Source organism: Alnus glutinosa, chromosome 7 (assembly GCF_958979055.1).
Source record: "Alnus glutinosa chromosome 7, dhAlnGlut1.1, whole genome shotgun sequence".
Lineage (NCBI taxonomy): Eukaryota > Viridiplantae > Streptophyta > Magnoliopsida > Fagales > Betulaceae > Alnus > Alnus glutinosa.
The window spans coordinates 20,656,418-20,680,988 of record NC_084892.1 but is presented as its reverse complement, the minus strand read 5'-3'; the positions used below and the strand labels follow the sequence as shown (position 1 = coordinate 20,680,988).

General features: G+C 33.7%; 1 protein-coding gene and 1 non-coding gene across 3 annotated transcripts; both read right to left on the bottom strand.

The window, feature by feature from the left end:
- Positions 1 to 4,095: 4,095 nt before the first annotated feature.
- On the bottom strand, positions 4,096 to 13,533 carry LOC133874336 (uncharacterized). Of its 2 annotated transcripts, none has more exons than XM_062312233.1 (17): positions 13,221 to 13,533; positions 12,903 to 13,008; positions 10,229 to 10,274; positions 9,988 to 10,145; positions 9,696 to 9,813; positions 9,057 to 9,139; positions 8,472 to 8,531; positions 7,987 to 8,244; positions 7,281 to 7,377; positions 6,976 to 7,026; positions 6,770 to 6,850; positions 6,440 to 6,511; positions 5,829 to 5,891; positions 5,533 to 5,685; positions 4,728 to 4,785; positions 4,584 to 4,636; positions 4,096 to 4,485 (listed from the first exon to the last, which is right to left on the bottom strand). In XM_062312233.1, exons 2-17 carry the CDS (start codon positions 13,001 to 13,003, stop codon positions 4,408 to 4,410), a joined length of 1,530 nt encoding a protein of 509 aa, XP_062168217.1. In that variant the 5' UTR covers positions 13,004 to 13,008; positions 13,221 to 13,533; the 3' UTR covers positions 4,096 to 4,407. The 2 variants fall into 2 exon arrangements, with proteins under 2 accessions (XP_062168217.1, XP_062168216.1); XM_062312232.1 differs by having other exon boundaries at positions 13,231 to 13,533.
- On the bottom strand, positions 6,167 to 6,272 carry LOC133874427 (small nucleolar RNA snoR80). The gene has a single exon (XR_009901287.1). It is a non-coding gene; the product is annotated as a small nucleolar RNA snoR80 (small nucleolar RNA).
- Positions 13,534 to 24,571: the final 11,038 nt, after the last annotated feature.

Below are 24,571 nucleotides of genomic sequence, written 5' to 3'. Positions count from 1 at the left end.
TTTTATTTTCCCTTTTACTTTTTGTACATTTGATTTCTTTCATTTTTTATTTGATTTCTTATCATTTACTTTTATTTATGACAGCAATTAACCTTTTGATGTGTGTTTCTTGTGAGAAAATATTGCTGTTAATTTTTGTTGACAGGTGTTTAAGTTTTGGTGTTTAAGTTTGGGGGACGCCTTAACCTTTTTCACACCTTGATATTTCCTTACTTCTGGTAATATATTTCTACACTACACATTGAGGACAATGTGTAATTCAAGTTTGGGGGTATAGAAAAACACTTTGTCTGTTTGTTTGTTTGTTTATTTATTTATTTTTTCTGTTTGTTTGGTTATTTTTAGTTGTCTTTTTGTTCTTAAAATGTTAAAAAAAAAAAAATTGTCGTTGTCAAGTTTGAGTTAAACCGTAACTATGGTTTGTGTTTCATTGGCTTGCTTAAAGTTTTAAACACATCATGTTATTATGAATCTGAGTCTTTTGACTTATTTTTGGGCTAGAGAGACTTCACTTGTTTGAGTCGAATTATCACGAGCACATTAGCACGTAATCTGTGAGATATGAATTTGTGCTTAATTGTGTATTTTGAGAATTGTTGGATGATCTATTGATAAATAACCTTGGCTTGCAAGATATTTATATATTTTAAAAAAAAAAATTATATATATCTAGAATAAAATCATTTTGAATTTTTCACTGAGTAACCGGACCTCTTGCCTCACTAAGCATTGAGTGTTCGCGTCAAAAGGGAGAATTTCAATTTGAATGTTTGTATGGCTAGTTTGATTTTGTAGCCTTTTTTACTTGAGTAATTAAGCCCTTAGGGATGCTTCTACATCTAGTGCCCTGAGACCATCTGATTTGAGAGTTATTGGTCCAACACTCGTTACATATATCAATTAAAAAGTTTAAGGGAGCCGAGCATTGCACAGCCTACACACACAAAAACAAAACAAAACAAAACAAAACAAAAAATAATGTGCATATCTTGCCTTGGTTGTTTCATTTGATAGAGATTCTAATGATTTTTTAGGTACTTATCTTGAGATTAAAATGAAACCTCATAGTTGGATGTTAATTTCACTCTACACTTTTGAGAAAATGTGAGGTGTTAATTGTCAATTTATGAGTGATTTGATGTTGGACCCCCTGTTAATGTTGATGATGAGGTTTTGTCTTTTTAAGCATGCTAATGACGTATGAACCATAGTTTGCGTAAAAATTCTTTCTTATTGACAACATAGTATTTCAATGTTTGTGGGTATCATCTCTGGCAAACCCTCACGAGACTTCACTCGTCCACTAGGGAGTCCTAGGGGTTTAAAATGCTTGTTGCATACGCTAAATGCAATCGTTTCTCCCACGAAAGAAGATTTATGTTTCATGCCTTGATTTTGTTTTTCATTTTGTTTTTGCTAAGGGACTAACAAAATGAAAGTTTGGGTGTATTTGATGAGTGCCAAAAAATGTATATTTGAACTCCTTAATTTATATTAGTTAAACATTTATCTTTGTTATTTTATGATATTTTTGGTTAATTTTTGTGTATTAGTGTTTTGCAAGACTTGGAGATAAAATGATGGTATTTTAATTAAAAGAAGTGGAGAAGTGTATATATATATATATATATATATATATAAGACAAAAGGTGAGCTAGACCATCTTGACTTTAAAGTGACCAAGAAGACCACAATCTTTAGAGACAATTTCCAGCAAGCTAATAAATGAAGATTTGGCATCATGTGAGATGTCTTGAGGAAATGGCACAACATTTTCTTTTTTTCCATAACCTACGGCACGGCTTGCTCTATTTTGCTCCCTTGAAATCACGTGAATCTATTGGAAATCAAGCACCAACTCTCCAGCAAGTCAAGAAAGCATGGGCAACTAAGCTGCTAGACATTAGCATCGCAACGCAATTCCCTGTGGGATCGACCTCGCACTTGCATAACACTATATTGCAAATGATTCGTGCACTTGCGAGTTAAATAAATTTGCACAACAATACATATTATGCAACAAATATATACTAACATATGGTTACTACTAGTAGAGTAGGCTTAGTAGTACACATATTATCCAATAGTTATTATAATATATCATATGTATGGCACTAGTAACCATATGTTACATATATATATATATATATATAGGTTGCTTAAGTTTACATATATGTTAATATAAGTAATATCCTATATAACGTTATATAATATAGTATATAACTATACTTCTATAGATGACCATAAGTTATTATATATATAAGTTATAACTATAGTCTATGAGTAATATGTTATTATATAGGGTTAAAAACATTTTTGGTACCTGTAGTTTGAAAACTTTATTTTTTAATACTTCAGTTTCAATTCGCATCGCATATGGTACCTGGGTTTTGGAAAAAGACAGATATGGTACCTTCGTCCATTTTTTTGTCCAAAATTTAACAGATTGTCACATGTCTACTCTCAGGTATTGACACATGGCACAATGGAAAAAACAAATTAAAAAACAAAAATCTTTAAAAATTAATAAAAAATTTAAAAAAAAAAAAAAAACTTAAAAATAAAAGAACAACTATTAAAAACTTTTTTAAAAAAATTGAAAAAAAAAAAAAAAAAAGAGCCACCCCCTTGGCTAATCTGACCTCGGCCACCCCCAAGGGTTAAAACCTTCACATTTTTTTTTTTCTTTCTCTTTGGCAATTGGGGGTGGCCGAACCACCCCCATGGGCCATAAGAGTGGTTTGGCCACCCCCAACGCCAAACCCTCTATTTTTATTTTTATTTTCATTTTTCTTCTTTTTTCTCTTTGGTCATGGGGTGGTTCGGCCACCCTCAAGGGCCAAATCCCTCACAATTTTTTTTTTTTTTTAATTTTTTTTTTCTTCTCTTTGGCCACCCCATTTTGCCCAAATGGGTGGCTCAGCCTCTCCTTTTTTTTTATTTAATTTTTTTTTAAAAAAAAGTTTTTAATATTTTCTTTAAGTTTAATTATTTTTAATATTTTATTAATTTTTAAAGATTTTTATTTTCTTTTTTTTTTAATTATTTTTTTTTTTTTTACACATTGTGTCAAATATCAACACCTGAAAGTAGACACGTAGCAATTCGTTAAATTTTGGACAAAAGTATCATATTCGTCTTTTCCCAAAATCCAGGTACCATCTGCAATGGGAATCGAAACTGAGGTACCAAAAAATTAAGTTTTCAAACCATAAGTACCAAAAATGTCTTTAACCCTATTATATATAATTAAATAGTACATGCTATAATATATGTATAATGTGAGTAAATAGTAAGTCTAATAATATTATAGATAACTAATTAACTACAGGACAAGTATATAGTTATAGTTAATTAATTATAGTATAAGCCTATAACTATAGGAATAATTGTACCACTAGTCTCTGGGGTTGGCCTAAATTATGAATCACTTCCTATGGTACTATAATTACAAATCACTTCCTAAACCCGTTTTCCGTCCATCAAGTAAAAAAAGTCTGTTAGTAGATTAAAATACAAATGATATTTAGAAGTTGTCTCACTATTTATATGACGTGGCAAACTAACGGATTCTATTAATTTGGTGGACAAAAAACAAGTTTAGGGAGTGATTCGTAATTATAGTTTACCACAAGGACCCTTCATGAATTTTTGTTCCACATGGAGTGATTCGTAATTTAGGCCATCTCCAGTGCCAGTGGTGCAATTATCCCATAACTATATATAGTTAATTAACTCATTAACTATGCCATATGTTAGTATATTGACTAACTAGCTAATAATACCTTAATATGCACTAATACATTAATTATTAGCATATAGTTACACAGTTAAATATGTTATAACTAGTTAATAGTATATTAACTATAGTTAGTATATTAAGTAACTAGTTAGTACTTAGTAGGAAATAACTAATACACATACTTATATTTATAAAACCTATTTTTATTAAATGTAAGTATGTATATTAGTGGGTTAATACATATTTACACTGTTGTGTGTAGTTGATAGGCTGCTTAGATGTATTATTGATGACATGATGATCATGTGTTTGCTAACAAAATACAAAACATGACCTGCAAGTACTCCTACATATCAAGAAATACATTGCAGATAATTAAAGAAATGAGCATTGCAATTGTAAAAAGAAACTAGAGTTGTGAGATTCCTTCCTACTTGGTCCATAGCTAGTAGCTTGTCCATATGACACCTCTGAACATTTTCTTCTTGAATTACAAGGGCATTGCCCAGTTACACAACATTTATATTTTTGTAAATTTTACTTCTTGCCCTTCTCATTTCCCTTCCAGTTCTTATTCCAAGGATCTTCTCATCAAGTAAGCTCCCTAGGTTCCTAAATGCTAAAGCTTGGGAGGCAATACCTCCAAGACAGGTGCAATGATCAACTTAGTTCATTTCAGAGAAAGCCCCTGGATGGAACTTCTTGCTCAATGCTTCTACGGCTGATTCAATCCGTGCTCGGTCCTGCAACCGAATTTTTGAAAGCTTAGATATTATTGAAATAACTTCTTGTCAAACTTTAATGGCAAAGCTTGAAAAATCCTTGTTAAGTATCATCATACCTCGCCTTTGAAACTAATTACCAGAGGTCCATATCTAGATTTGCGATAACACCCTTGATTTTGCAGAGGGAATCACAATTAGAATGAGATAAAGAAGATGATCATATACTCCAGAAAACCCACACTGGGTAAAAAGACTCTTACCAATGTGTAGGTCTGGGAACTGAAGACAAATTTTTGATAGAGGTTGAGCAGTTTCTAGCTGAATTTTATCAAAGAAAGATAACAATGAGATGATACCACCAAAACAGTAGAAATGAAATAGCTCAAACAATTTGTTTTCCTTCCAAAAGTCAAAAGAAAATTTGACAATACGTGGTAGTGAAAGAGTGGGTGAATTTTTTTCTTCCCCAATTCAAACACATACTTGTATAACTTCTCCACTGTATCTGCATATTCATCCCCATTTTTCTTCTCAACTTTCTTCCCCAATTTTAAAGACCATCACCTACCCAGACACTAATGGTTAGCCAACGATGGCCAGTGGTATTGTCAAATAGGCCAACCGTATTCAGCTTAACATAACTAAAATGTGATTCACAGTGAAAGAGATTTTCAGTCTGTAAGTACCTATTATTCTGTCCCATTTAATAGGATACAATGTTTTAGATGTAACTTGCCTAGTGCATCTGCAGCCAGACGGCTGCCTACAGCAAAAACCAGAAGTAAGAAAGAAATCAAAACATATCCATACTTGATGAACAGCTAATCAACAGAAACAGAACTGAGGAAAAAAATAGAAAAAAGGAAAAAGAAAAAGGCTGCCCTATATGTACTGAACATATAATTAAGAACAGGAAAGTTCAGGTCAGAAGTACGAACAAAAACAGAAAAATCTTGAACTCTAGCAACACTTGCAACGGCTACCACAATCAATAGTTAAAATGTTAAATTATAAACAACAGAAAAAAAAAAATTAAAAAAAAAAAAAATGACTTTTAACACATACATCTGAAAGCTGTGTTGTCAGGCACTTCGATATGTATGGCTCCATTAATACTAGCAGGCCACTAGACCTTGTTAATTCAATCAAACACTCCCACTGCTTGTCCAGCTCCATAACATTTGTTGCAGTAAGAATGATCACATTTTGACACTTTATCTACAAATAAACAATCATCTGATACTAATTAGCTCAAACTAACACTCGATAAGTTCATTTCTCATTTGTTGATGCTTCAATATGGTGAAGTTCTAGCTGACGTTACATATCAAGAACAACTATGAGAACTTATAGAAACATACCAAGGGCACATCCAGCATCTCATGATGCAACAATTCAGTGATACCTTCAGGCAACAGAGCCATCTGAAAAGAAATATGCAAGGATGAGCTCAAATTCTACATCAAATACTCTAGCACCAGAATTTACGTCTTAACATTTTATGCAATGTGGTAATAAGTTCATGTATATAGATAAATATAGCATGTCAGCGCCATTGGTTTAATTTTCCCACTTAATGGCGAAAGTTCCCCAGTAGCAATTTATCAGGAAATTATACAAATATGAGAATACCACTCGATTTAATAACAATGCATTCATGTAATTATTTTGATGAGTAGTTTTTCCTAAGATAAGTAAAAAATGTATGTGGTGTTTCCGGGATCAAATGGCATTAAAATAGCCATTCATCAGGACAGCCACACTGATAAATATAGCGCCCAAGCCATTACACCCAATGCATTCATGTAATTATGTCATCCTTTCACATCAATTCCCACATAATTTCCTTTTTTTCCTTTCTTTTCGACAAACATATAATCATCAAGTCACCCTATTTATACCCCAAACAAAATATGTGACGCTCTCAACTTATGACAAAACCCAAAAGTAATTAACTCTTGAAATCAAATACCTCATTCTTGTCACCAGTGCATTGATCACCTAAAAGATGCCGAAGATATTCTTCAAATTCCTCATCAGGAGCCTAAATTGTAGATAAATAACCAACATAGATGGAGTTAGTGCAACAAATAAACTGTAAAGCCTGCAGAAACCATGACATCTCGTGATATGCTCAAAAACAATCACTAGTGAATGGAACAGGAACTAGAATAGGAACCGACACAAAAAGGAGAAAGAAAATAAAGAAAAAAGAAAAGAAGAAGAAGAAGAAACTGACACATCTTATAAGATATTAATAACTTAGGATTGAAAAAAGTTCACTTGAAATTAAACAACCCACCAGGCGAACCCCAAAAGCCTTTGCAACACCTGATAACGTAACATCTGAATGCAATGGGCCTACCCCACCATATATAAAAACCTGTATGGCCATATCAAGAGCATACCCATTGAAGAATAAGAACTTAGGAAGAAAAAACTGTCATTCATTTTATGTCATTTCACTAAACCACTAAAAGAACTCTCTAACAGTTTGCAACAGGTTACCATATCTTTAGTTGATTTTTGTCGTTCAACTTCGTCAGCCACAGAATCTACCTGGTACAAGAAGAATGTCACAGAAAATGAAACTGTATTAAAAATGAGAAACAAATGCAACATTTAGAAATCTATACGTAACTCCACATTCATCATTCAATGAAGAACACAATGCTTATTATTCATGTGCATATCTCTATCACTATTATCAAGGGTTCCACCCTGCACATTTGATATGCAAACAGGTATGTGGTAAAAGAAAGTACATAGGCCAACTATGTTTACCAAGATGATTTCAGCAAATAGTAACTTACATCATTCCGAACAACAGTCGTTTGTGATACAGACCAGCCAATTGAATGAAGCTTTCGACACAACGAAGGTCCTAACTGATCCTCAATGGTACCAAACCTGAGCTATGCAACAGATAAAAGAATACTAGAAACTTCAGGAGTAACAGTAAATAGGAAAGACAAATAGAAACTACCAGGGTTATTCCACACACTAACATTTGATAAAGTTCAAACATTTTGCATTACAAACGTTCTTTCCTTCTATCAGAATGCCACACCAAACGTCTTAAACTATGTTGCACTGATGCATGTGTCTGTGTCCTTGTTTCTTGAGTGAAATGCGAAAATTCCTTTGTTGACATAAAGCAACATAAATCCATTACACAAAACAGCTAACTTCTAGTGCTTAGCAATTTCCATGATGATGTCAAGATAATTTTAAAATGGTTGGTGAAGGATTAACTTACAACCCATAACATAATGCGATGATTCATGAATCATAGCTAAATATCAAATTATAAAAATAAAAAAAAAATTAAAAAAAAATTAAAAAAAAAAAATGTAATTTACAATAGAAGTTCAACAGTTGAACAAAATAACATATCTTTTGAGAGGCCATCCAAAAGCCTGGAGTGCTTACGAGTAGAGAGAATAACTGACCAAAGAAATCAAGAGAACAGAAACCATTTGCATTGAAACAAGAATGTAATATCAACAAGGGACTTACAGAATCTCCTCCCCCACAGCAATAGCTGATGCTGTGAGCATGCTGTTTTTATGTAAATCAACACTATCTGGACCATTGCTACCAGCAGAAAAACTCCCACAAACTGAAGAAGAAAGCTTTTTTGATCTCCCTGCTCTCTCTGATCTTCCATCGGAAAGCAGATATGCAGGTCTAAATGTTTCTTTATTATTAGAGGAACCAGGGATGCGCAATAATGTATTTGGAACTGTGTCATATATGCTGCCGACTGAAGTATAACTGTGAAAAATTCAAAGAAAAAAATACCCAAATCAAAATGCTTAAATAAAAAAATTATAACCCTGGTATCAATTCACATGCATGTCTCATTTATATTTGCATCAGGGACCAAACTAGTTAGTTAAAGTCAGAAGTATAGCCTGCACCAACACAGTTGAGCAAGCAACTTCTAAAGAAAAACTGAACCAAAAGCCCAATATTTTAAAATGTAAAAGAGTAAGACTTACCCTTGATCATAAAGAGTACAGTACTGGACCTTGCAAGTCAAAATGAAGGCCCAAACATCTCTGCCAAAGAAACATCAGTTAGAACCCTCAAATTTAGCCTAAGTTGAATTTAAGTGGTACTTTTAAAATTTCCAAACTCCATAAGCATCACCATATGGAGAGAACTAAATAACTACTTAAAACAGATACACAAACTTGTGCGTGCGCGTACACACACAAACAATCATATATGTATGTTTGTATAAGACCCTGGTCCCATATTGGGAATGAGTAGCCCACATAGAGAGTGAGTGGTATATAAGAGATGCACATGGGTGTTAAGTCTCACATTGTTAACTTACGAGGTAAAACTGGCTTTATAAGTGATTTTAGAAAAGTTCCAAATTGACTAGTTATTTTGAGATAATAGCACAGATATGACTAGCACTTTTTCTTAGATCATTACAGTTTTATCAACGTATGTAAACTTTTAGTCCATTTTTCATGAGCTGCCAAGGCAACCAAAGAGAGTTTGCTCTCAGACAGCCCTTGACATTTGAGAAGGAGAGAGTAGCTAGGGGAGACAGCATATAGTAATTGAGATACCTGTATGACCAATCCAAGATAGGATTCACTCTCATGAAAGATGGCCATCCAGGTGAACTGGGAGAAAACTGTTCTTGGCCTACCTGTGAGATTAAGGTAAAAAAAGTAAAGGATTAAATGCAGCTATCCACCCTGAACTATGGGGTTATTTGTCATGTCCCCATAAACTACATTTTTTTTTTTTTTTTTTTTTTTTGCAATAAAGACACTTATTCAAGATTTGCAATGTTCACCTTACCATCCAAAACTAGTGTCAAAATTAACAGATTAGTGGAGTGGTGGAGTGGTGAAATGCACTAATCTGCCAAAATTAACAAATTAGTGCACTTTAATTTGTATTATCCACCCCATTAATCGGTTAATTTTGACATTGATTTGGACAGTGGTGTGAACATGGTGAATTAATCTCGAATTAGGGTGTTAATGCAAAAATTTGTGATTTAGGAGGGACATTACAATGACACCATAAATGGTAATGTCCCTCCTAAATTAGGGTGGACAACAGCAGTTAACCCAGAATAAAAAAATGACATCGGCTTTCGGATAGAAATCACAAAGAACTATCGAACATAATCTAGCAAGTAGGAAATTATTAGCTAAAATGTATCATATCTTGTCAACATAGAGCATGAAAGATACCGCAGTAGGATCACCAATTCGAACACCAAGGAAAATAGCTCTAATTGGTTTAGCTTTTAATAAAGCTTCCAAACCAGACTTGAAATCAGTGCGAATGATGTCCAGTTGTAAACCATAGCTGCTCAAATAAGAATAAACCACTTAGCAGTTAGATCCTTCAACATATACAGGGCCTAGAGGTAAAAAATTATTATCATCTCAAGTATACATAAACTTTATTAATCAAACAAGAAAAAAGGGAGGGGGGGGGGGGGGGTAACAAAAAAAAGAAAATAAGAGGAGCTTCTCTTACATAGAGGCTGTATCATGGGTAAATGAGTTGATTTCAGGGAAAGCAGAGGGGCTCTCAAAATATATTGTTCGAATTGGAAAATCTTTTAGACCCTCGTTAGAACAGCTATGCTCCCGTTTATACAAAAAATAGCCAGCCCTAAGTAGGTGCAGCAAAACCTATACATCCAGTTTTATTGTCACTATCAATGGGACAGAAGGTAACTGATGGATCAACTAAAGGAAAACACATGAAAACATACAGTTGAGTCCTTTCCTCCATTAAAGCTGAAGGCGACCTCTTCAATGCTGTTAAGAAAAAGAATATCAGGTGTGGCAAACATCAGCAAACTTACATGCTCCCAATGGATAATGACAGATAAAGATCATAACAGCTGCAAGTCATCAGAAGAAAAAAGAACAGAAGAAAAAAAGATGCACATTGAATACACAAACGGGCAAAATTTGAAAATTAAATCCAAATACACCATACGAAAACTCTTTGCTAATCATTCCTTGAGTTTTAGTAAGGAAAAGAAATGATGGGCCCCAGGAATAATACTCTAGCCTTCTCATTTCCTTCAAACTAACAAGAGAAAGTGGTACAGAAAGTATACATTGTAGCTATGCAACATCAAGAAAAGAAAGCTTAGGAGATCGGAATGATAAATTCATACGACATGACTCCAGTGTGGATCATGTCCCCACTATTGTTTGTCCATACACTTACTATCTGAAGCATCAATCATGTAGAGTCTATGTGAGACACATATGAGACCCACCTGGATCCCATGTGAAGCCACACACATGTATGGTTCAGATTTATGCAATGTAAACAATACATTGCAAGTGCTATGCTCCTTTTACTGATGGAATTAGGTGGGGTTATGAAGTATAACACGCGCATGTATTTACGTGAGTGTATGGGTGAAGAGAGGGGCAAGGGTGTATAGAAGGCGACTGGACAAAGCAATGAAGTATAATTCTTTTTTAAATGGGAATATAGGCCATACTTAGGAAGAATTTTCTTGCTGAAAAATGTACCAAACCAATAGATATCTTCGCTTCTTTCAATCACAGACCTAGGATTACTAGGATCAATCCCCCCACTTTCAATATGATTTGGGGTGAGGAGGCTTATGGTCCCCCTTTCGACTGAAAAGGAAATTAATGTGTGTGAGGAAACTTTTGCATTGGATGAGCTTCAGCAGCCAAGAAGTCCCGACCAACCATGATCATACAGCATCAAGATTCTAATGAAAGTGTTAGGAATTAGAATTTTCTAGTTAGCATTAGAAAATTTGAGCCATTGAAATTTCAAAATCCTATTATAAGAATAATATAAAGCACTGTAGTACACTAATCAAAAGTTTGACGTCACCAACATCAATTTAATGGATGAGCATGACTATAGACAATATTAACAAGAACTATCTCATAAAAAATTATTACATTTAATCCCTCAATTAAGTACCTAATAATGCTAACATCAAATTAACCCATTTGATAAGCTAAGAAGATTCTGTTCCAAAAATGGAGACCAGAAAATCAAAAACCTTACAGTGGTTACTCAAACTGCAAGAAAATTTCCATATAAAACAAAATTTCTTCTATTAAGCCAGCGAGTCAGCAACATTTGTCGTGTTTATCCTAATGCTCCCCCTCTCATCCCCAACAAGAAAAAAACCTTAGCCTCATCAATGCCCAAAAGATATACAGCGAAAACATCTAAAGAATCTCATAACAGAATAAAAGACAGAAATTATCTAGTAATATTTGTCGTATCTAACTAGCGCCCAAAAACACAACAAGAATTTGTCGTGTCTATCCCGGCCACCACTAACACCCCCAAAATTTTCTCATTGACACCCAAAACACTATCGACATATGGCAAAAACATCTGAGATCCTCATAAGGGAATGACAAGCAGCAATAATCTAGTAATCTTGTGGTATGTACCCTAATGCCACCCCCCGCCCTCAAGGAAATAATAAATAACTTAGTATCATTAACGCCCAAAACAGTAGTCGCATGCATGAAAAACATCTGATTATCTTAAAAGAGAATAAGAGATAGCAACATCCAGACAATAGTTAAAAAAAGAATGTGCCAAAGTACCCTCTGGATTGAGTAAGCATACCCATTAATAGGTAAACTTCCACACATCCGTATCTAAAAATTTTAATATGTCCTCCAATTATTAAGCTGAAACCTTGACTAATAGCTTGACAAAACACCACTGAATTAGTCCCAAACAAGTAAAATATAAATAGCTATTCAGCAAATCAAAACTAAATCATCAATTAATCCACATATCTAATTTTATTTTTCAAAAATATTATAGGTCAAATCACTTCGCAACGAGAACGTTTCTAAATACAAATGAACAATGTAAGAAAAACTATTACAATATTGACAGTAAAAAGCATGCTAAATCCGCGAAAAGTGTGAATCTGAGACAATGGATTGAGTATACCCTATTCAATTAAATGGTGGGCACAAAAGGCAAACCAACTGGCAAACAAATTCATAGATATAACAGTATTCGATATATTAGTTTCAAGATCGCCTGTTTCATCCCTAAGACAATATAGGGACAAAAAAACACGTTTTATAATTATTAAATTTCATTCTTCAGGGCCTGAGGAAACTTAAACCTACACTGAACTGACCCTAATACAAGCCTTAGTGCATTCTTCATAATATCAGATCAGCATACATGAAGTATAAGATTCAAAATGTGAACATTCTTTTCCTTTTTCCCAGTTTTCTAAGCAACCAAATGGAGTGTAAACTCCAAACCCTTGACGCCTAAAAATCCACAAACCAATTAATAACAAATACTTTGCACCACAAAAAAAAAATTGAAAAAAAAAAATGAAAATTACAAAATTTGAAACAAAACCCAAAAAGTAAGGGGAAAAAGAAAGAACTTACGAGTACAAGGCCAGAGCTCTCTCAATAACATAGATGGCGTGGTCGTACTTGGTCTTGAGCCGCCGGTCACCACTCTCTCTGATTGCCTTATCGATCTCCATGTGCCCTGACACATAAAAATTTATATAAAACCATCAAACGCGAAAGTAAAGAAAATGGGGTATTACAAATTGAACATATAAGCAAATGGGTCTTCCTAAATCCATTAAAAAAATTAAAAATTTAAAAAAATTCAAAACTGTCGGAATATTAGGCAAATGGGCCTTCAAAACTCGAAGAGATGTTGCCGTTTCTGGCAAGCTATGATGTGAAACTCACTTTCACGCACCTCTGAATGGACTGTCTTAGATGTAAAGCTTGGAAGAGAAAGCTGTGAATAAATAGGCCTACTGAATGAGATATTTGCAATGGATTCTTGGTTCTTTTCTCCGAATCAAAGCAGATTGCTGAGACAGATGCCTTGGACTTTGCATTACGTGTTGTTTAGATGCCACAGGTTCTTTATCTCTGAAACTGAAAGTAGTTTCTCTTCGTCTGCTTCTCTTTTATTTCACACAAAAAGCTTCGCACGCGGCCAAGTTTATTACTAAAAACGGAACCTGGATCCCGGTGGTGTTGTAAATTCTAATGCCAATATTCGGGAATTATTCCCATCATTTTTCATTTTCAAATATATTTCTTCTTCTTTAATTTAATTAAAAGTGCACCCAAATATGAAATATTATCCGCATGTTTTCTGTTGGAAACTTGGATATATATATATATATATATATATATATATATATATATATATATATATATATAAACAAAACAAAAAAGGATTTATTACCTTTTTTTTTTTTTGATCGGCTATATAATTATGCTATTTTTTTTTAAATTCAAAAGCGACTTCTCTGCCTAATTCAAACCATTCTAATCCAATCTAGCAAAGATCTAACATCCTATTAAGCATCCTAAAGCTGGTCTATACAAGAACACAACATTGTTGACTATTTGAACAAGAAAATAAAGAAATACAGCATTGTCGATTTTGTAACAGAATATTCTGTCCTGATGATCAGGTTGCCCCTTAAAAGAGAAGTACTAAATTAAAATGTGCTTAAATTTTTCAAGCAATAATCTTGAAATAGAAATATAACTTGACCTTAAATATTAATGCATATGTTAACGTGAAGAACTAGTACTACAACATGCATTGATTTAAACTGATTAATAATGTAAGGTGCCAAGTAGATAAGGAAATTAGAGATATATAATGTTCTTCATGGTTTTAATGTTGTTGTTTTAACTTTATCGCATCAATTTCATACCAGCTGATGTGGTGTGTTTTAGGTGACTTTGTTTTTCTTTTTCTTCTTTTTTCTTTTTTTAAGTGACTGAAATAAAAAATCACTTAAAATACGCCGCTATGTTAGCTTGTGTGAAATATGTGTGATAAATAGATTTGAAGAGTAACTTTGTTTCACAAAATATGTCGTTCCATAAGTTCTTTTTTTTAAAAAAAAAAAAAAAAAAAAAGAAGAAGAAGAGAGAGAGAGAGAGAAACTGTGCGATTGTGTTAGTGTGGAGGATCAAAAGCCGTTGCGCTAACAAACAAGCAACGGACGAGCATGCTAGTGCAAAAGCTGTTGCGCTAATGAGCATCAGCCATGTTTTAGGTAACTTTTTTTTTTAAAGTGACTAACATAAAAATTCACTTAAAATACGCCACTACGTCAGCCAATTTGAAATAAGTGTGATAAATGAGTGTGAAAAGTTACATTATTCAAAACAAAAACAAAAATGCCATTCAAAACACATTAACAAATAGAGTTAGTTCATTAAACTGAGTTGAAGGAAATTCTTTTAATTCAGTCTATTAAACTGACATCTGTTCTTAGAGCATGTAATTCTATTCTAAAGAGGTTTAATAGACTATTTTTTTAACTCGGTTCGAAGGAAAACTTAAAATAGGAAACACCAAAAATTTGTTTGTTAAATGAATACTATTAGCCATATTTGTTTATTGACTTGCTTCCTTACAAAACATAAAGTTTTAATGCATTCTAAAACTTAAGCTAACCATAGATTCATACATAAACATATAGATCCATTTTCAAACTTGTAAACAGAACATAAACACTTCCAATAACTCAATATCACAAGTAAATCGCATACCAAGGTCATCCAACCAACAAATCCAACATAACTCCATCAAAATCAACTAATAAACACAATCTACCGAACGTTATAGCAACTCTAGTATTTAAGGACTAAACAAGAAGTAGAACAAGTAGAATCAAACTAGAAATGACAACCAAAGGCAAGATTAACGAGATAAGTAGAGCTAATTACCTCCTCTTGTGTGAAAAAGCCCTCAAGATCCAATTTCTCTCTCTCTCTCTCTCTCTCTCTCTCTCTCTCTCTCTAAGGTTTCTAGAGTCTAGGAATGACGAAATGAGGCATAAGGATCAAAGAGAAGCGTTTAAAACAAACTCATGCATGCATGACAAAATAACATGACGCTCAGCTCATCCAATAGGCAGACATACCTCTATGGGCTCAAGGGCAAATACGCCCTAATAGGCCTTAATGGGCCCAATGGGTATAACGCCCTTAAAAATTAATTAATTGGCCATTAACTCATCAGCACTCCTCTTGTTTAATTCCCCCAAAAAATAAGACTAAAAGATTTTTACTCATCAAAAGAGAATACTAATCATCAGAAATATATGATTTCTATTATATTCTCAACATTAACAGTTACTACCAAAGCATTTACTAAGAAACATCACATTTATTGATTCCTTACACTATACGCATTACCATTATAAAAGAATATCTATACCAAAACCTTAATACACAAACATATCTAAAACTCCAATTCTTCAACATCATCCAAAAATGCTATTTACTATGAACAGCCTCCAAAATCCTACAACGAGTCCTCAAGCGATAGCCACATTAGTATCAATCTGCCTGACATCCTCATTTGCCTCAGGGTCATTCTTACTCAAATCCTAATAGGGTCCTCTATAAATAAAATAATCGAGGTGAAGGAAGTAAAGCGTAAGTCCACGAATTAGAAAGCAAGTAAGCTGGTGCTAGTGTGTGACTGTGAACATTTAATTAAGCAGATAAAAGTATCTTTGATGCAACGTTCTTTTCCAAAATTAACATTATAGAAATATTCCTCTCAAAACATTTTACTAAAAACATTCCCTTTGTAAGTATTATCATTTCATACGTAGAGTATCCATACAAACATTACTAGCTCTGTATAATCCCCAGAGTAAGGTTGTACTTGTCTTGCATATCACCTTTCGGCAGGGACTAGTTCGTTTAACCCCTCTATGTGGAACCCTATCAATCTAGCACCTTTTACTTAGGGCTAGCGGTCGGTGTGGCCACACCTCAACTAAGGGCGTGTTGATTGTCTTAAATTTATTAAATTACACACACACACACAACATCGATGTCACCATTCATTATTCTGTTTCACATTTCATCTCTTTTTCATAACATTTTACACATAACTTCATAAACATTTCATCACATATTAACATAACAAACAAGTCTTTAAAACATTTCATGCATCATTTGAGACAACATTTATAAAAATAATCCACATCACACATTTAATGCATAAAAATATTTTCATAGTCCTAAAAAGGTTACACAGGCTTTTCTTTGAAAATCTTGCATACATAAAATGCATTGGGTCAATATTTATAAAAATACTAGTGCAAGGGTAGCTTGCTTACCTCGTTCACTTAATTCTCCTTGAAAACTGTCTCCGGATTCTCCAACACCAAAATATGTGCAAGATTCTATCATTAGTTTCTAATATGAAACTAAAACTCCCAAATCCTTTATTGTTAAAAATAGGTGTATTGATCGTGCATTGAACATTTGGTCTCAAAGGTCGAACAATCACTATCGATCGTTCGAGAATCTTATCAAACGTTCGGTATTTGACAGAAACTCATTTCCAACAAAAGAGTCTACCAAACCTTAATCTAACACGTTCTAAGTCCTAAGTTTATGAAGCTAGGCCATAAGAGCGAGAGAGTCAATCACATCACCTATCAATGATCAACTAGCATTCTCTCTAATCTCAAACTAAAGCGAGCAAGCAATGGATTACATGAAAATCCAAGTAGAGTATTCAATGATATTGGAAAAAATAGCAGCATAATGTAACAACTAGTATTGAAAGCTTTTGAAGCGTTCGTCGGTAAGGTAACCAAATGTATCATTCCTGCTAAGGGTGTACAAGAGATTGCGGTTATTCCTTCCTGGAGACAATCGGTTTAGACGGTTATTCATTTTTAAATGACTGGAACCACTAGGCCGGTTAGCGGTTAGCCACAATCGGCGGTTATGTGGTATTGAAGGTTGGTTATTAATCAGTAATCGCTTTTCATAAAGATCCAAAACACCTTTTTTTCAGCCATAAATTGTTGTATTGTTTCAGTTCTTTTTTAATTAACTTAATTTAATGAATTGCAGGCTAGGACCTAATGCCCTTTCTTAAACCTTACCGCTGGGACCTAATGGTCATTTTAATGAATTGCAGGCTAGGACCTAATGCTCGTTGGTCTTCTAAATAAGGGTGCCATACCCAAGTGCTGCTAGAAAATGCATGCTCTACAAGGTGACAGAGCACTCTGTACAACCAATCAAATGATAGCAAAACGCGTAGGAGACTCTCATGCCAAGAACTTGAGCAAGCAACCTTTTTTTTTTTTTTTTTTTTTCTAATGATGTGACAATTGTTCCCATTGTCAAGTGATAGCAAAACATGTAGAGGCTCTCATACCAAAAACTTTGAGCAAGCAACTTGTTTGGTGTTGTTTTATAAGTGACCTTAGGAAACACCATAAAATGTATAGTTCTGTAGTTTCAAACATTTAGCGATTTAAGTAACACAATTGATAATTAAGAAACATAATTGAATCTGATGGATAATTGAAGGACCTAAATTTTGTTATGTGGTTTTAGGTTTTAATTATTATTATTTTTAGTTTATTTAATTATATAAAATATATATTATAAAACCGGTTACACGATTATTAACTGTTTTCCTCAATCCCTATAACTAGTAACTGCAACCATTGTAGTCAGTTATCCTATTAACCAATTGTAGTTATGTTGTTAACGGTTAAATAACCGCCCCACATGTACACCCTTAGTTCCTGCAATCACTTTGATACTTTGCTTATATTGCTTTTTTAGGTTATGCAATAGAAATAGGGCTTAGCTTGGGATTCCTGTTGCTTTCAAAAATGGAGATTGGATGTTCCTTGATATTAAAGTGTCAATTGATTCTAAGAAATATTGCATAAATCATAAATACATCGTTCCTAAGCATCTTAGTATGTCCATAAGTCATCAAATATACAATCTGTCAATAGATCTACCATAAATCCACAATATGACTGATGTGTCCACATCTAAGGTCTTAATCGGTGAGTTACCCATGCAAGACTACAAGATATCATCAACTTAACCATAAATATAACTACTCATGCAATATTCTATCATTAACCCTCCAATGTCAGGAGTTTAAATCTACAAAATAAGATGCTAAACTATGATAATGAAGCTGGTCAGTAGCTAAATAGTAGATGAAGCAAATGGGGGTAAAGGGGGGTATTTATAACATCCCATGCACGTACCAAAATGGCCGAGGTGGCAAAATAAAAGTTTTGAGACTGTCATCGAACATTCGTAATCCTACTTTGAACGTTCAGCCTGATCATTTGGGATCCAACTTCAAACGTTTAACCTACATAGGAAGTTCTTAAAAAGTCAAAGATCTTACACTTTACCAATTGAGAACCAACCTTAACATCTTTAAGTTATAATTAGGGCATACTTAACCCTAATTAATGTTCAGGGTATTACAATGGGCTTGTGATATTTCCTATCACCAGTAACCGTGGTTTTACTTCATTCAGCTTTACGACCTAGAATTCCATCTCTGCGAAGAGCTCAATTAATGATCACTGTAATCCCTGCTTGAAAGTAAATTATATGGCAGTCCAAGAACTAAGGTTTCTTTCTTTGTCTGATCAAAATATTGTCTGGCAATAAAAGACAGGAAGGGGAGGGCCGGTATTGGCCCTAGCCCTCTCCCCCCCCCCCCCACCTCGCCCCGCCCCGCCCCGCCCCGCCCTATTTTTTTTATTTGATATATAAATAGCTAATTTCATATATTTGAGCCAAAATAATTAAGCTTGGCTCATGCCAAAAAGAAAAAAGAAAAAAAAAAAGGGGCTAGGCCTTGGCCCTATTATAACAAAATATTTTATACCTAAACCTTAAACATCCAATATCTATCATGAGCAATAATCAAAACCTTTTATTAAAAAAATTAGGCATGAGCAATAGTCTCTAGGAGCAACGTAAAAGACTTTTTAACAGACTAAGGGTAGTAACGTGGGCTTACTTTTCTCGTTTCTACTGCAACTATAGAACAAACATTTTCAGCCATGAATATCATCAAAACTAGGCTTTGTAACAAAATTAAAGATGAGTTTCTGACTGATTCTTTGATGTTATATATCGAAAGAGAAATTGCTACGAAATTTAGCAAAATTCAATCATAGATGATTTTCGAGATCTAAAAGAAAGTTTGGGTTCCTTTTCGATAGATGTTTGAGTTGAAAATATTTTTTCTTAACACTTAATGGATATTAATTTAGTCTTCAATATAAATATATTTCTCATTCATGCTTTGACCTCCCTATCATATTATATTTGTCATTCATGTTTTTCCCCTTTTGATATAAAAATTCGAGCTTTGTCTCTGCTGGCAGTCTAAATTACTCTAAAATAAGCATATCCTCATACCGCTTAGAGCATCGTAGGAAAAGTAGGAAAATCTCTCATAATAGTCAAATTTGACTATTATGAGCCTTTTTTTTTTCTCTCTCTCTAGCAAATAGCCAAAATCTAAAGTTTTCTTCTAGAAAAGTGAATAGGCTGAAGAAGAGCCTATTCAGTATTCACACTACAAAGTTTTTTTATTGTTATTTTCTCTTTCCCTCTCTCCCTTTCTCTCAGGTTTTTTTTCTTCTTCTACTTCTCACCCCTTCCTCTCTCTCTCTCTCTCTCATTGCTAACCTAAACCAACGCCTTCTCAAGTTGAACCCCTTCTTCTTTGCCTTGGTTATTTGTTCTTCTTGCTTTGGGCGTGTAATACCCCAAAAATAATGAATAGTTATCCTTTATAAATTACGCTTTATAAAATAATACTCATATTGCTAAATTTATCCAACTAGTGCCATAAAATAATTTTCCTAAAAATCAAAACAAATAAATATTTTTAACTATAGTCAAACCTTCGAAATGGACCCCTTTGTTTCGAATGTTCGAAAGTATTTCTAGAACGTTCGAAGAAAACCCTAGGACCGTTGGTCTAACATTACACTGAATGTTCGAAGTAGTAAACTGAACGTTCGACCATGCTTAAAAAGCAATTTTAACCTACTATCCACATCATTCAGCCATATTCACTCTAACCCACGCCTAACAAAGCTACCCCTACGCCCTTCAAACTTCACTCAATTCCCATTGCATCCTATCCACCCCATTTCTTGAGAGAAATAGATTCTAGAGAGAAGATGTGGCTTTAGTGTTGTTCCGTCTTCATTAAGGTAAACTTTGAATCTTAAACTCGTTTTTCATGTTGTTAGTGTTCTGTTCATGTGATTTACCATGCTTTTATGAGTCTTAAACATACCATGAATAATTCATAATTTATCTCTCTTAAAAGGAAATAGTTTTCTAAAAAGATGGGAACTTGTTCTTATTTTTCATGAACTCTCACGTTGATATGGTTTAATATGTTCTTATAGAGTTATTATAAACTTTGGTTGACCTTGAATGTGATTTGGGTAGGAGTTTTAATCTTTTCATGCATTCTGGTACCCATTGAACGTTCACTGTATTTGGCCGAATGTTCAACCCTTGCTAGTCAAATGCTCGATCTCGATATCGAATATTCGACAATGACCAAAATTGATAATTAGGGTTTTAATGATAAATTAGAGTGTTTGGGTTGTTATTAGGGTTTTTATATGCTTTGTGTTAGAACTCTTGTTATATTATGTTTAATATTATGATATATTTTGCAGTAGCGGGAGTTCAAGATATCCGAGTCTAGTTTTACTTTAACGTGCCGATATGTTAGTGGACTGAGCATGTTTTACTCTTCTAAATAATATCTCATGAGCCTACTAATTTTATAACATGTTTAGATTGTTTCAAATGAACAAATTCCAATGTATGCTTTTCTTAAAAATAAATGAACAATATTTGCATCTTATAACATTGTACACCAGTATGTGCGATATTATGGCTATGAGATTACTATTATACGGGCTTAACCCTATTCTCATAGAGATTTACTTTTATGTTTGGCATTTGATCCAACGGTTGCTTTGTGACATGCACACCATGTACGGATGGGGTCACAGTTATGACTTTGCTAGTAGCGTGGGCTACTCGAAGTCGGACTCAGTTGAGCTGATAGTTATATGATGGTATGCATACAATATTTGGGGCACCGATGTTGTATTACAGATCCCTTGGGACAACGTCAATCCTACTAAGAAGGGGTTAAAGGCTTGAATAGACCATATGAATGATACTTATGATTAAATGAATATATATATATATATATATATATATATATATGATTTCCTACATTAAAATATCAGTAATTGTTATCGGAATGATGCATCGTCACTTCTTCCAAATAAAAAATACATTTTTAATGGCATAATAATGGAGACAATACACGTTATATTTGTGAAAACTCACGTCTAATATTTCAACGTTATGTTTTGTTAATTAAGGCTCGGTACATAACTGGTTTTGTAATAATTTACTTATCAAGTCGTGGACTTACATAGTTATTTCTCTTTCACTGTAAAACACCTCAGTATTTTGTAGATTTGCAGGTTGGTAGGCAGTAGAGTTAGAAATTCACTAGGATAAAGATACCAAGCGAATGACTCGTATTAAAAGGTCGATATAATTGGTAGTTAATTGTTATATTATAGTAATGTCTATTTGGAGGTTCTGAGTTTATAATTGATGATATGCGATTCTGTTTTATAGGTTTATTATTAGAAATCTCATATCATTTTATTCCGCTTCCCGCTTTAATATACTCCGATTATTTGTTTAGCGTAGTGTAATAAGCTAATTACCAATTAGTTGGTTAATGACACTGCGAGTAACACTCCAAATTAAATACATATAATTACTTAATTCTGGGAACGTTACAGGGTGAGAGTGATCCAATTGTGGAAATGAGTTGGCAGATGTTCTTGCTTTGGGTGGTGAGGGTTCTTTGCCGAGATGGATGAAAAAAATCAGTTGAGGGGAGAATGTTGAGCAAGAGTGAGAAAGAGAAGTAGAAAAAATAATTAAAAATGATGGAAAAGTAATATTTTAAGAAAATGGATAGTGAAGTAGATATTCTACTAGAATTTGTAGTGAAATATTTGTGTAATGACTCACCCCCAATGACACAATATTATCTGCTTTTGGCTCCCCTGAACCATACTTTTCAGGAGGTCACCCATCCTGATACTGCTCTCGCAGAAGCACGCTTAACTGCAGAGTTTTGATAGGATCATAGCCATCATGGGTTTAAAACGCGTTGTGTCAAGATGATGCGTTTATACGTATAAGCACATCCACATTCCCAGGCGATGTGGGACGTCACAATCACCCCATCTTGGAACCCAGCGTCCCCAGTGGTGACCCTCACGGGATCACCCCATTCTTGGCGTCCCAGGAAGTGCCCACCGGTGACCCTCATGTGCTTGTGCACGCTCCCCCCATCTCAGGCTACTCAATGGCTCTGATACCATTTGTAACGACCCACCCCTAATGACACAATATTATTTGCTTTTGGCTCCCCCAAACCAGATTTCACAGGAGGTCATCTATCCTGGTACTACTCTCGTAGGAGCACGCTTAACTGCGGAGTTTTGATAGGATCATAGCCATCACGACTTTAAAACGCGTTGTGTCAAGATGGTGCGTTTATACGTATAAGCACATCCACATTCCCAGGCGATATGAGACGTCACATTTGTAGCTAAACTAGAAAAATAAATAGTATTTTGAATAGCTAAACTAACTATTATTGCTAAAGATGTTTTAGTTTTCATGGTAATGGACACCCGCTCCACCATGTTCATGCATCCATTTTCCATACATATAGACTACAAGTTTACAACAATAGAGCCGTGGAGCCAGAAAGTTATTGGGAATTGAATTAAAATTGTAATAATTGCATTTTTTTTCTTTCTTTTACACATTATATTCTAGACTTCTAGTGTCAGTTTGGTAATAAAAAAAAAATTATTGGCCCTCTTTATTAATGTGTTTTCGGTTTTATTATTATTATTATTTATTTATTTGAAAAGGTGTTATGATGTATAAATGTGAAAATTGTTTTTGTGTTTGAATTGATTGTTAATATTTTTATTTTGTGAAAAAAAAAAACAAAAGATAAAAAAACAAAAATAGAAAGTGTGTGTATCCGTGACATATTCATGCAAAGACTGTTTTTATTTTTTTGAATTTCATGCAAAGGCTGTTCATCAATCGATCATCAATGGTTAGGAAAAAAAAAAAAGAAAAAAAAGATAGAAATAAATCGACAATAGTATAATAAATCAACAAACATTATAAAGGAAAATCAATTCAAATTTAAGCAAATATAAGAATTAATTAAACCAAATTATCCAAATTTAAGATCAAACAACATATAATATTTTCTTTTTCAAAAAAATAAAAATGATAAAGATAAATTTAAAAAGGAAAAACCTTGACAATTTGGCAATAAAACCACTAAAAGTCGTAATTCACAATTCGAAGAGATTGTCCATTTCTTTTAAACTTCCCAAAGAGACTCAATATTCTATTGTTAACAAAACACCCATGTGGAGTAGTAGACTTAGTAATTAGAAATTTCTTCTTCTTCTTCTTCTTTGACAAAGGATATATTATTGGATTTCTTTTCTTCCTTTTTTTTTTTTTTTTTTTTTTGGGGTGGCATAGGACAAATAGGAACTTATGGAAAACTAGTATGCAAGTCATCAATTTATGGGTGCAAGAAGTTGTTGATAAGGAAAATGTTTGAAGCAGTACTACAAATTGATGTGATAATGTATAATTGATGAAATAATTAAGAGTATTGTCCAGTTTTCCTCATAGGTACTGTAACTACTGAGCAAGTTGTTTATTAACCAGATTTTTTGCTTAATTATATAATCAATTATGAATAGTCACGTCAGTTTGTGAATAACTTTATAGTAAAAGTTATAATATCGGTCGTTCAACTCCATTGATGATTTATTTATTTAATTTATGTTAATGTTTCTTTTCTTGTTTGTCAAAGTTAGACAGGAGTAGAAGTAGCATTTGGTCCCGTCATTAACGGGGTTGAAGAAACTTCCAAGGAAAGAGGAAGAAAATATTAGGAATTCTTGCATTTGAATGCACGTCTAAGTTGGACCAGCAGCCTTAGTTGTCGCCTTCCTTTTGCCCACCCACAGAGGCAACAGAAGAATTCACACAAGTTAAGAAAACACATTTCAACATCACGTTTTAATTGCTCATTTTCTATTCTCTATCCAACTTAATCAACTTAATTCATA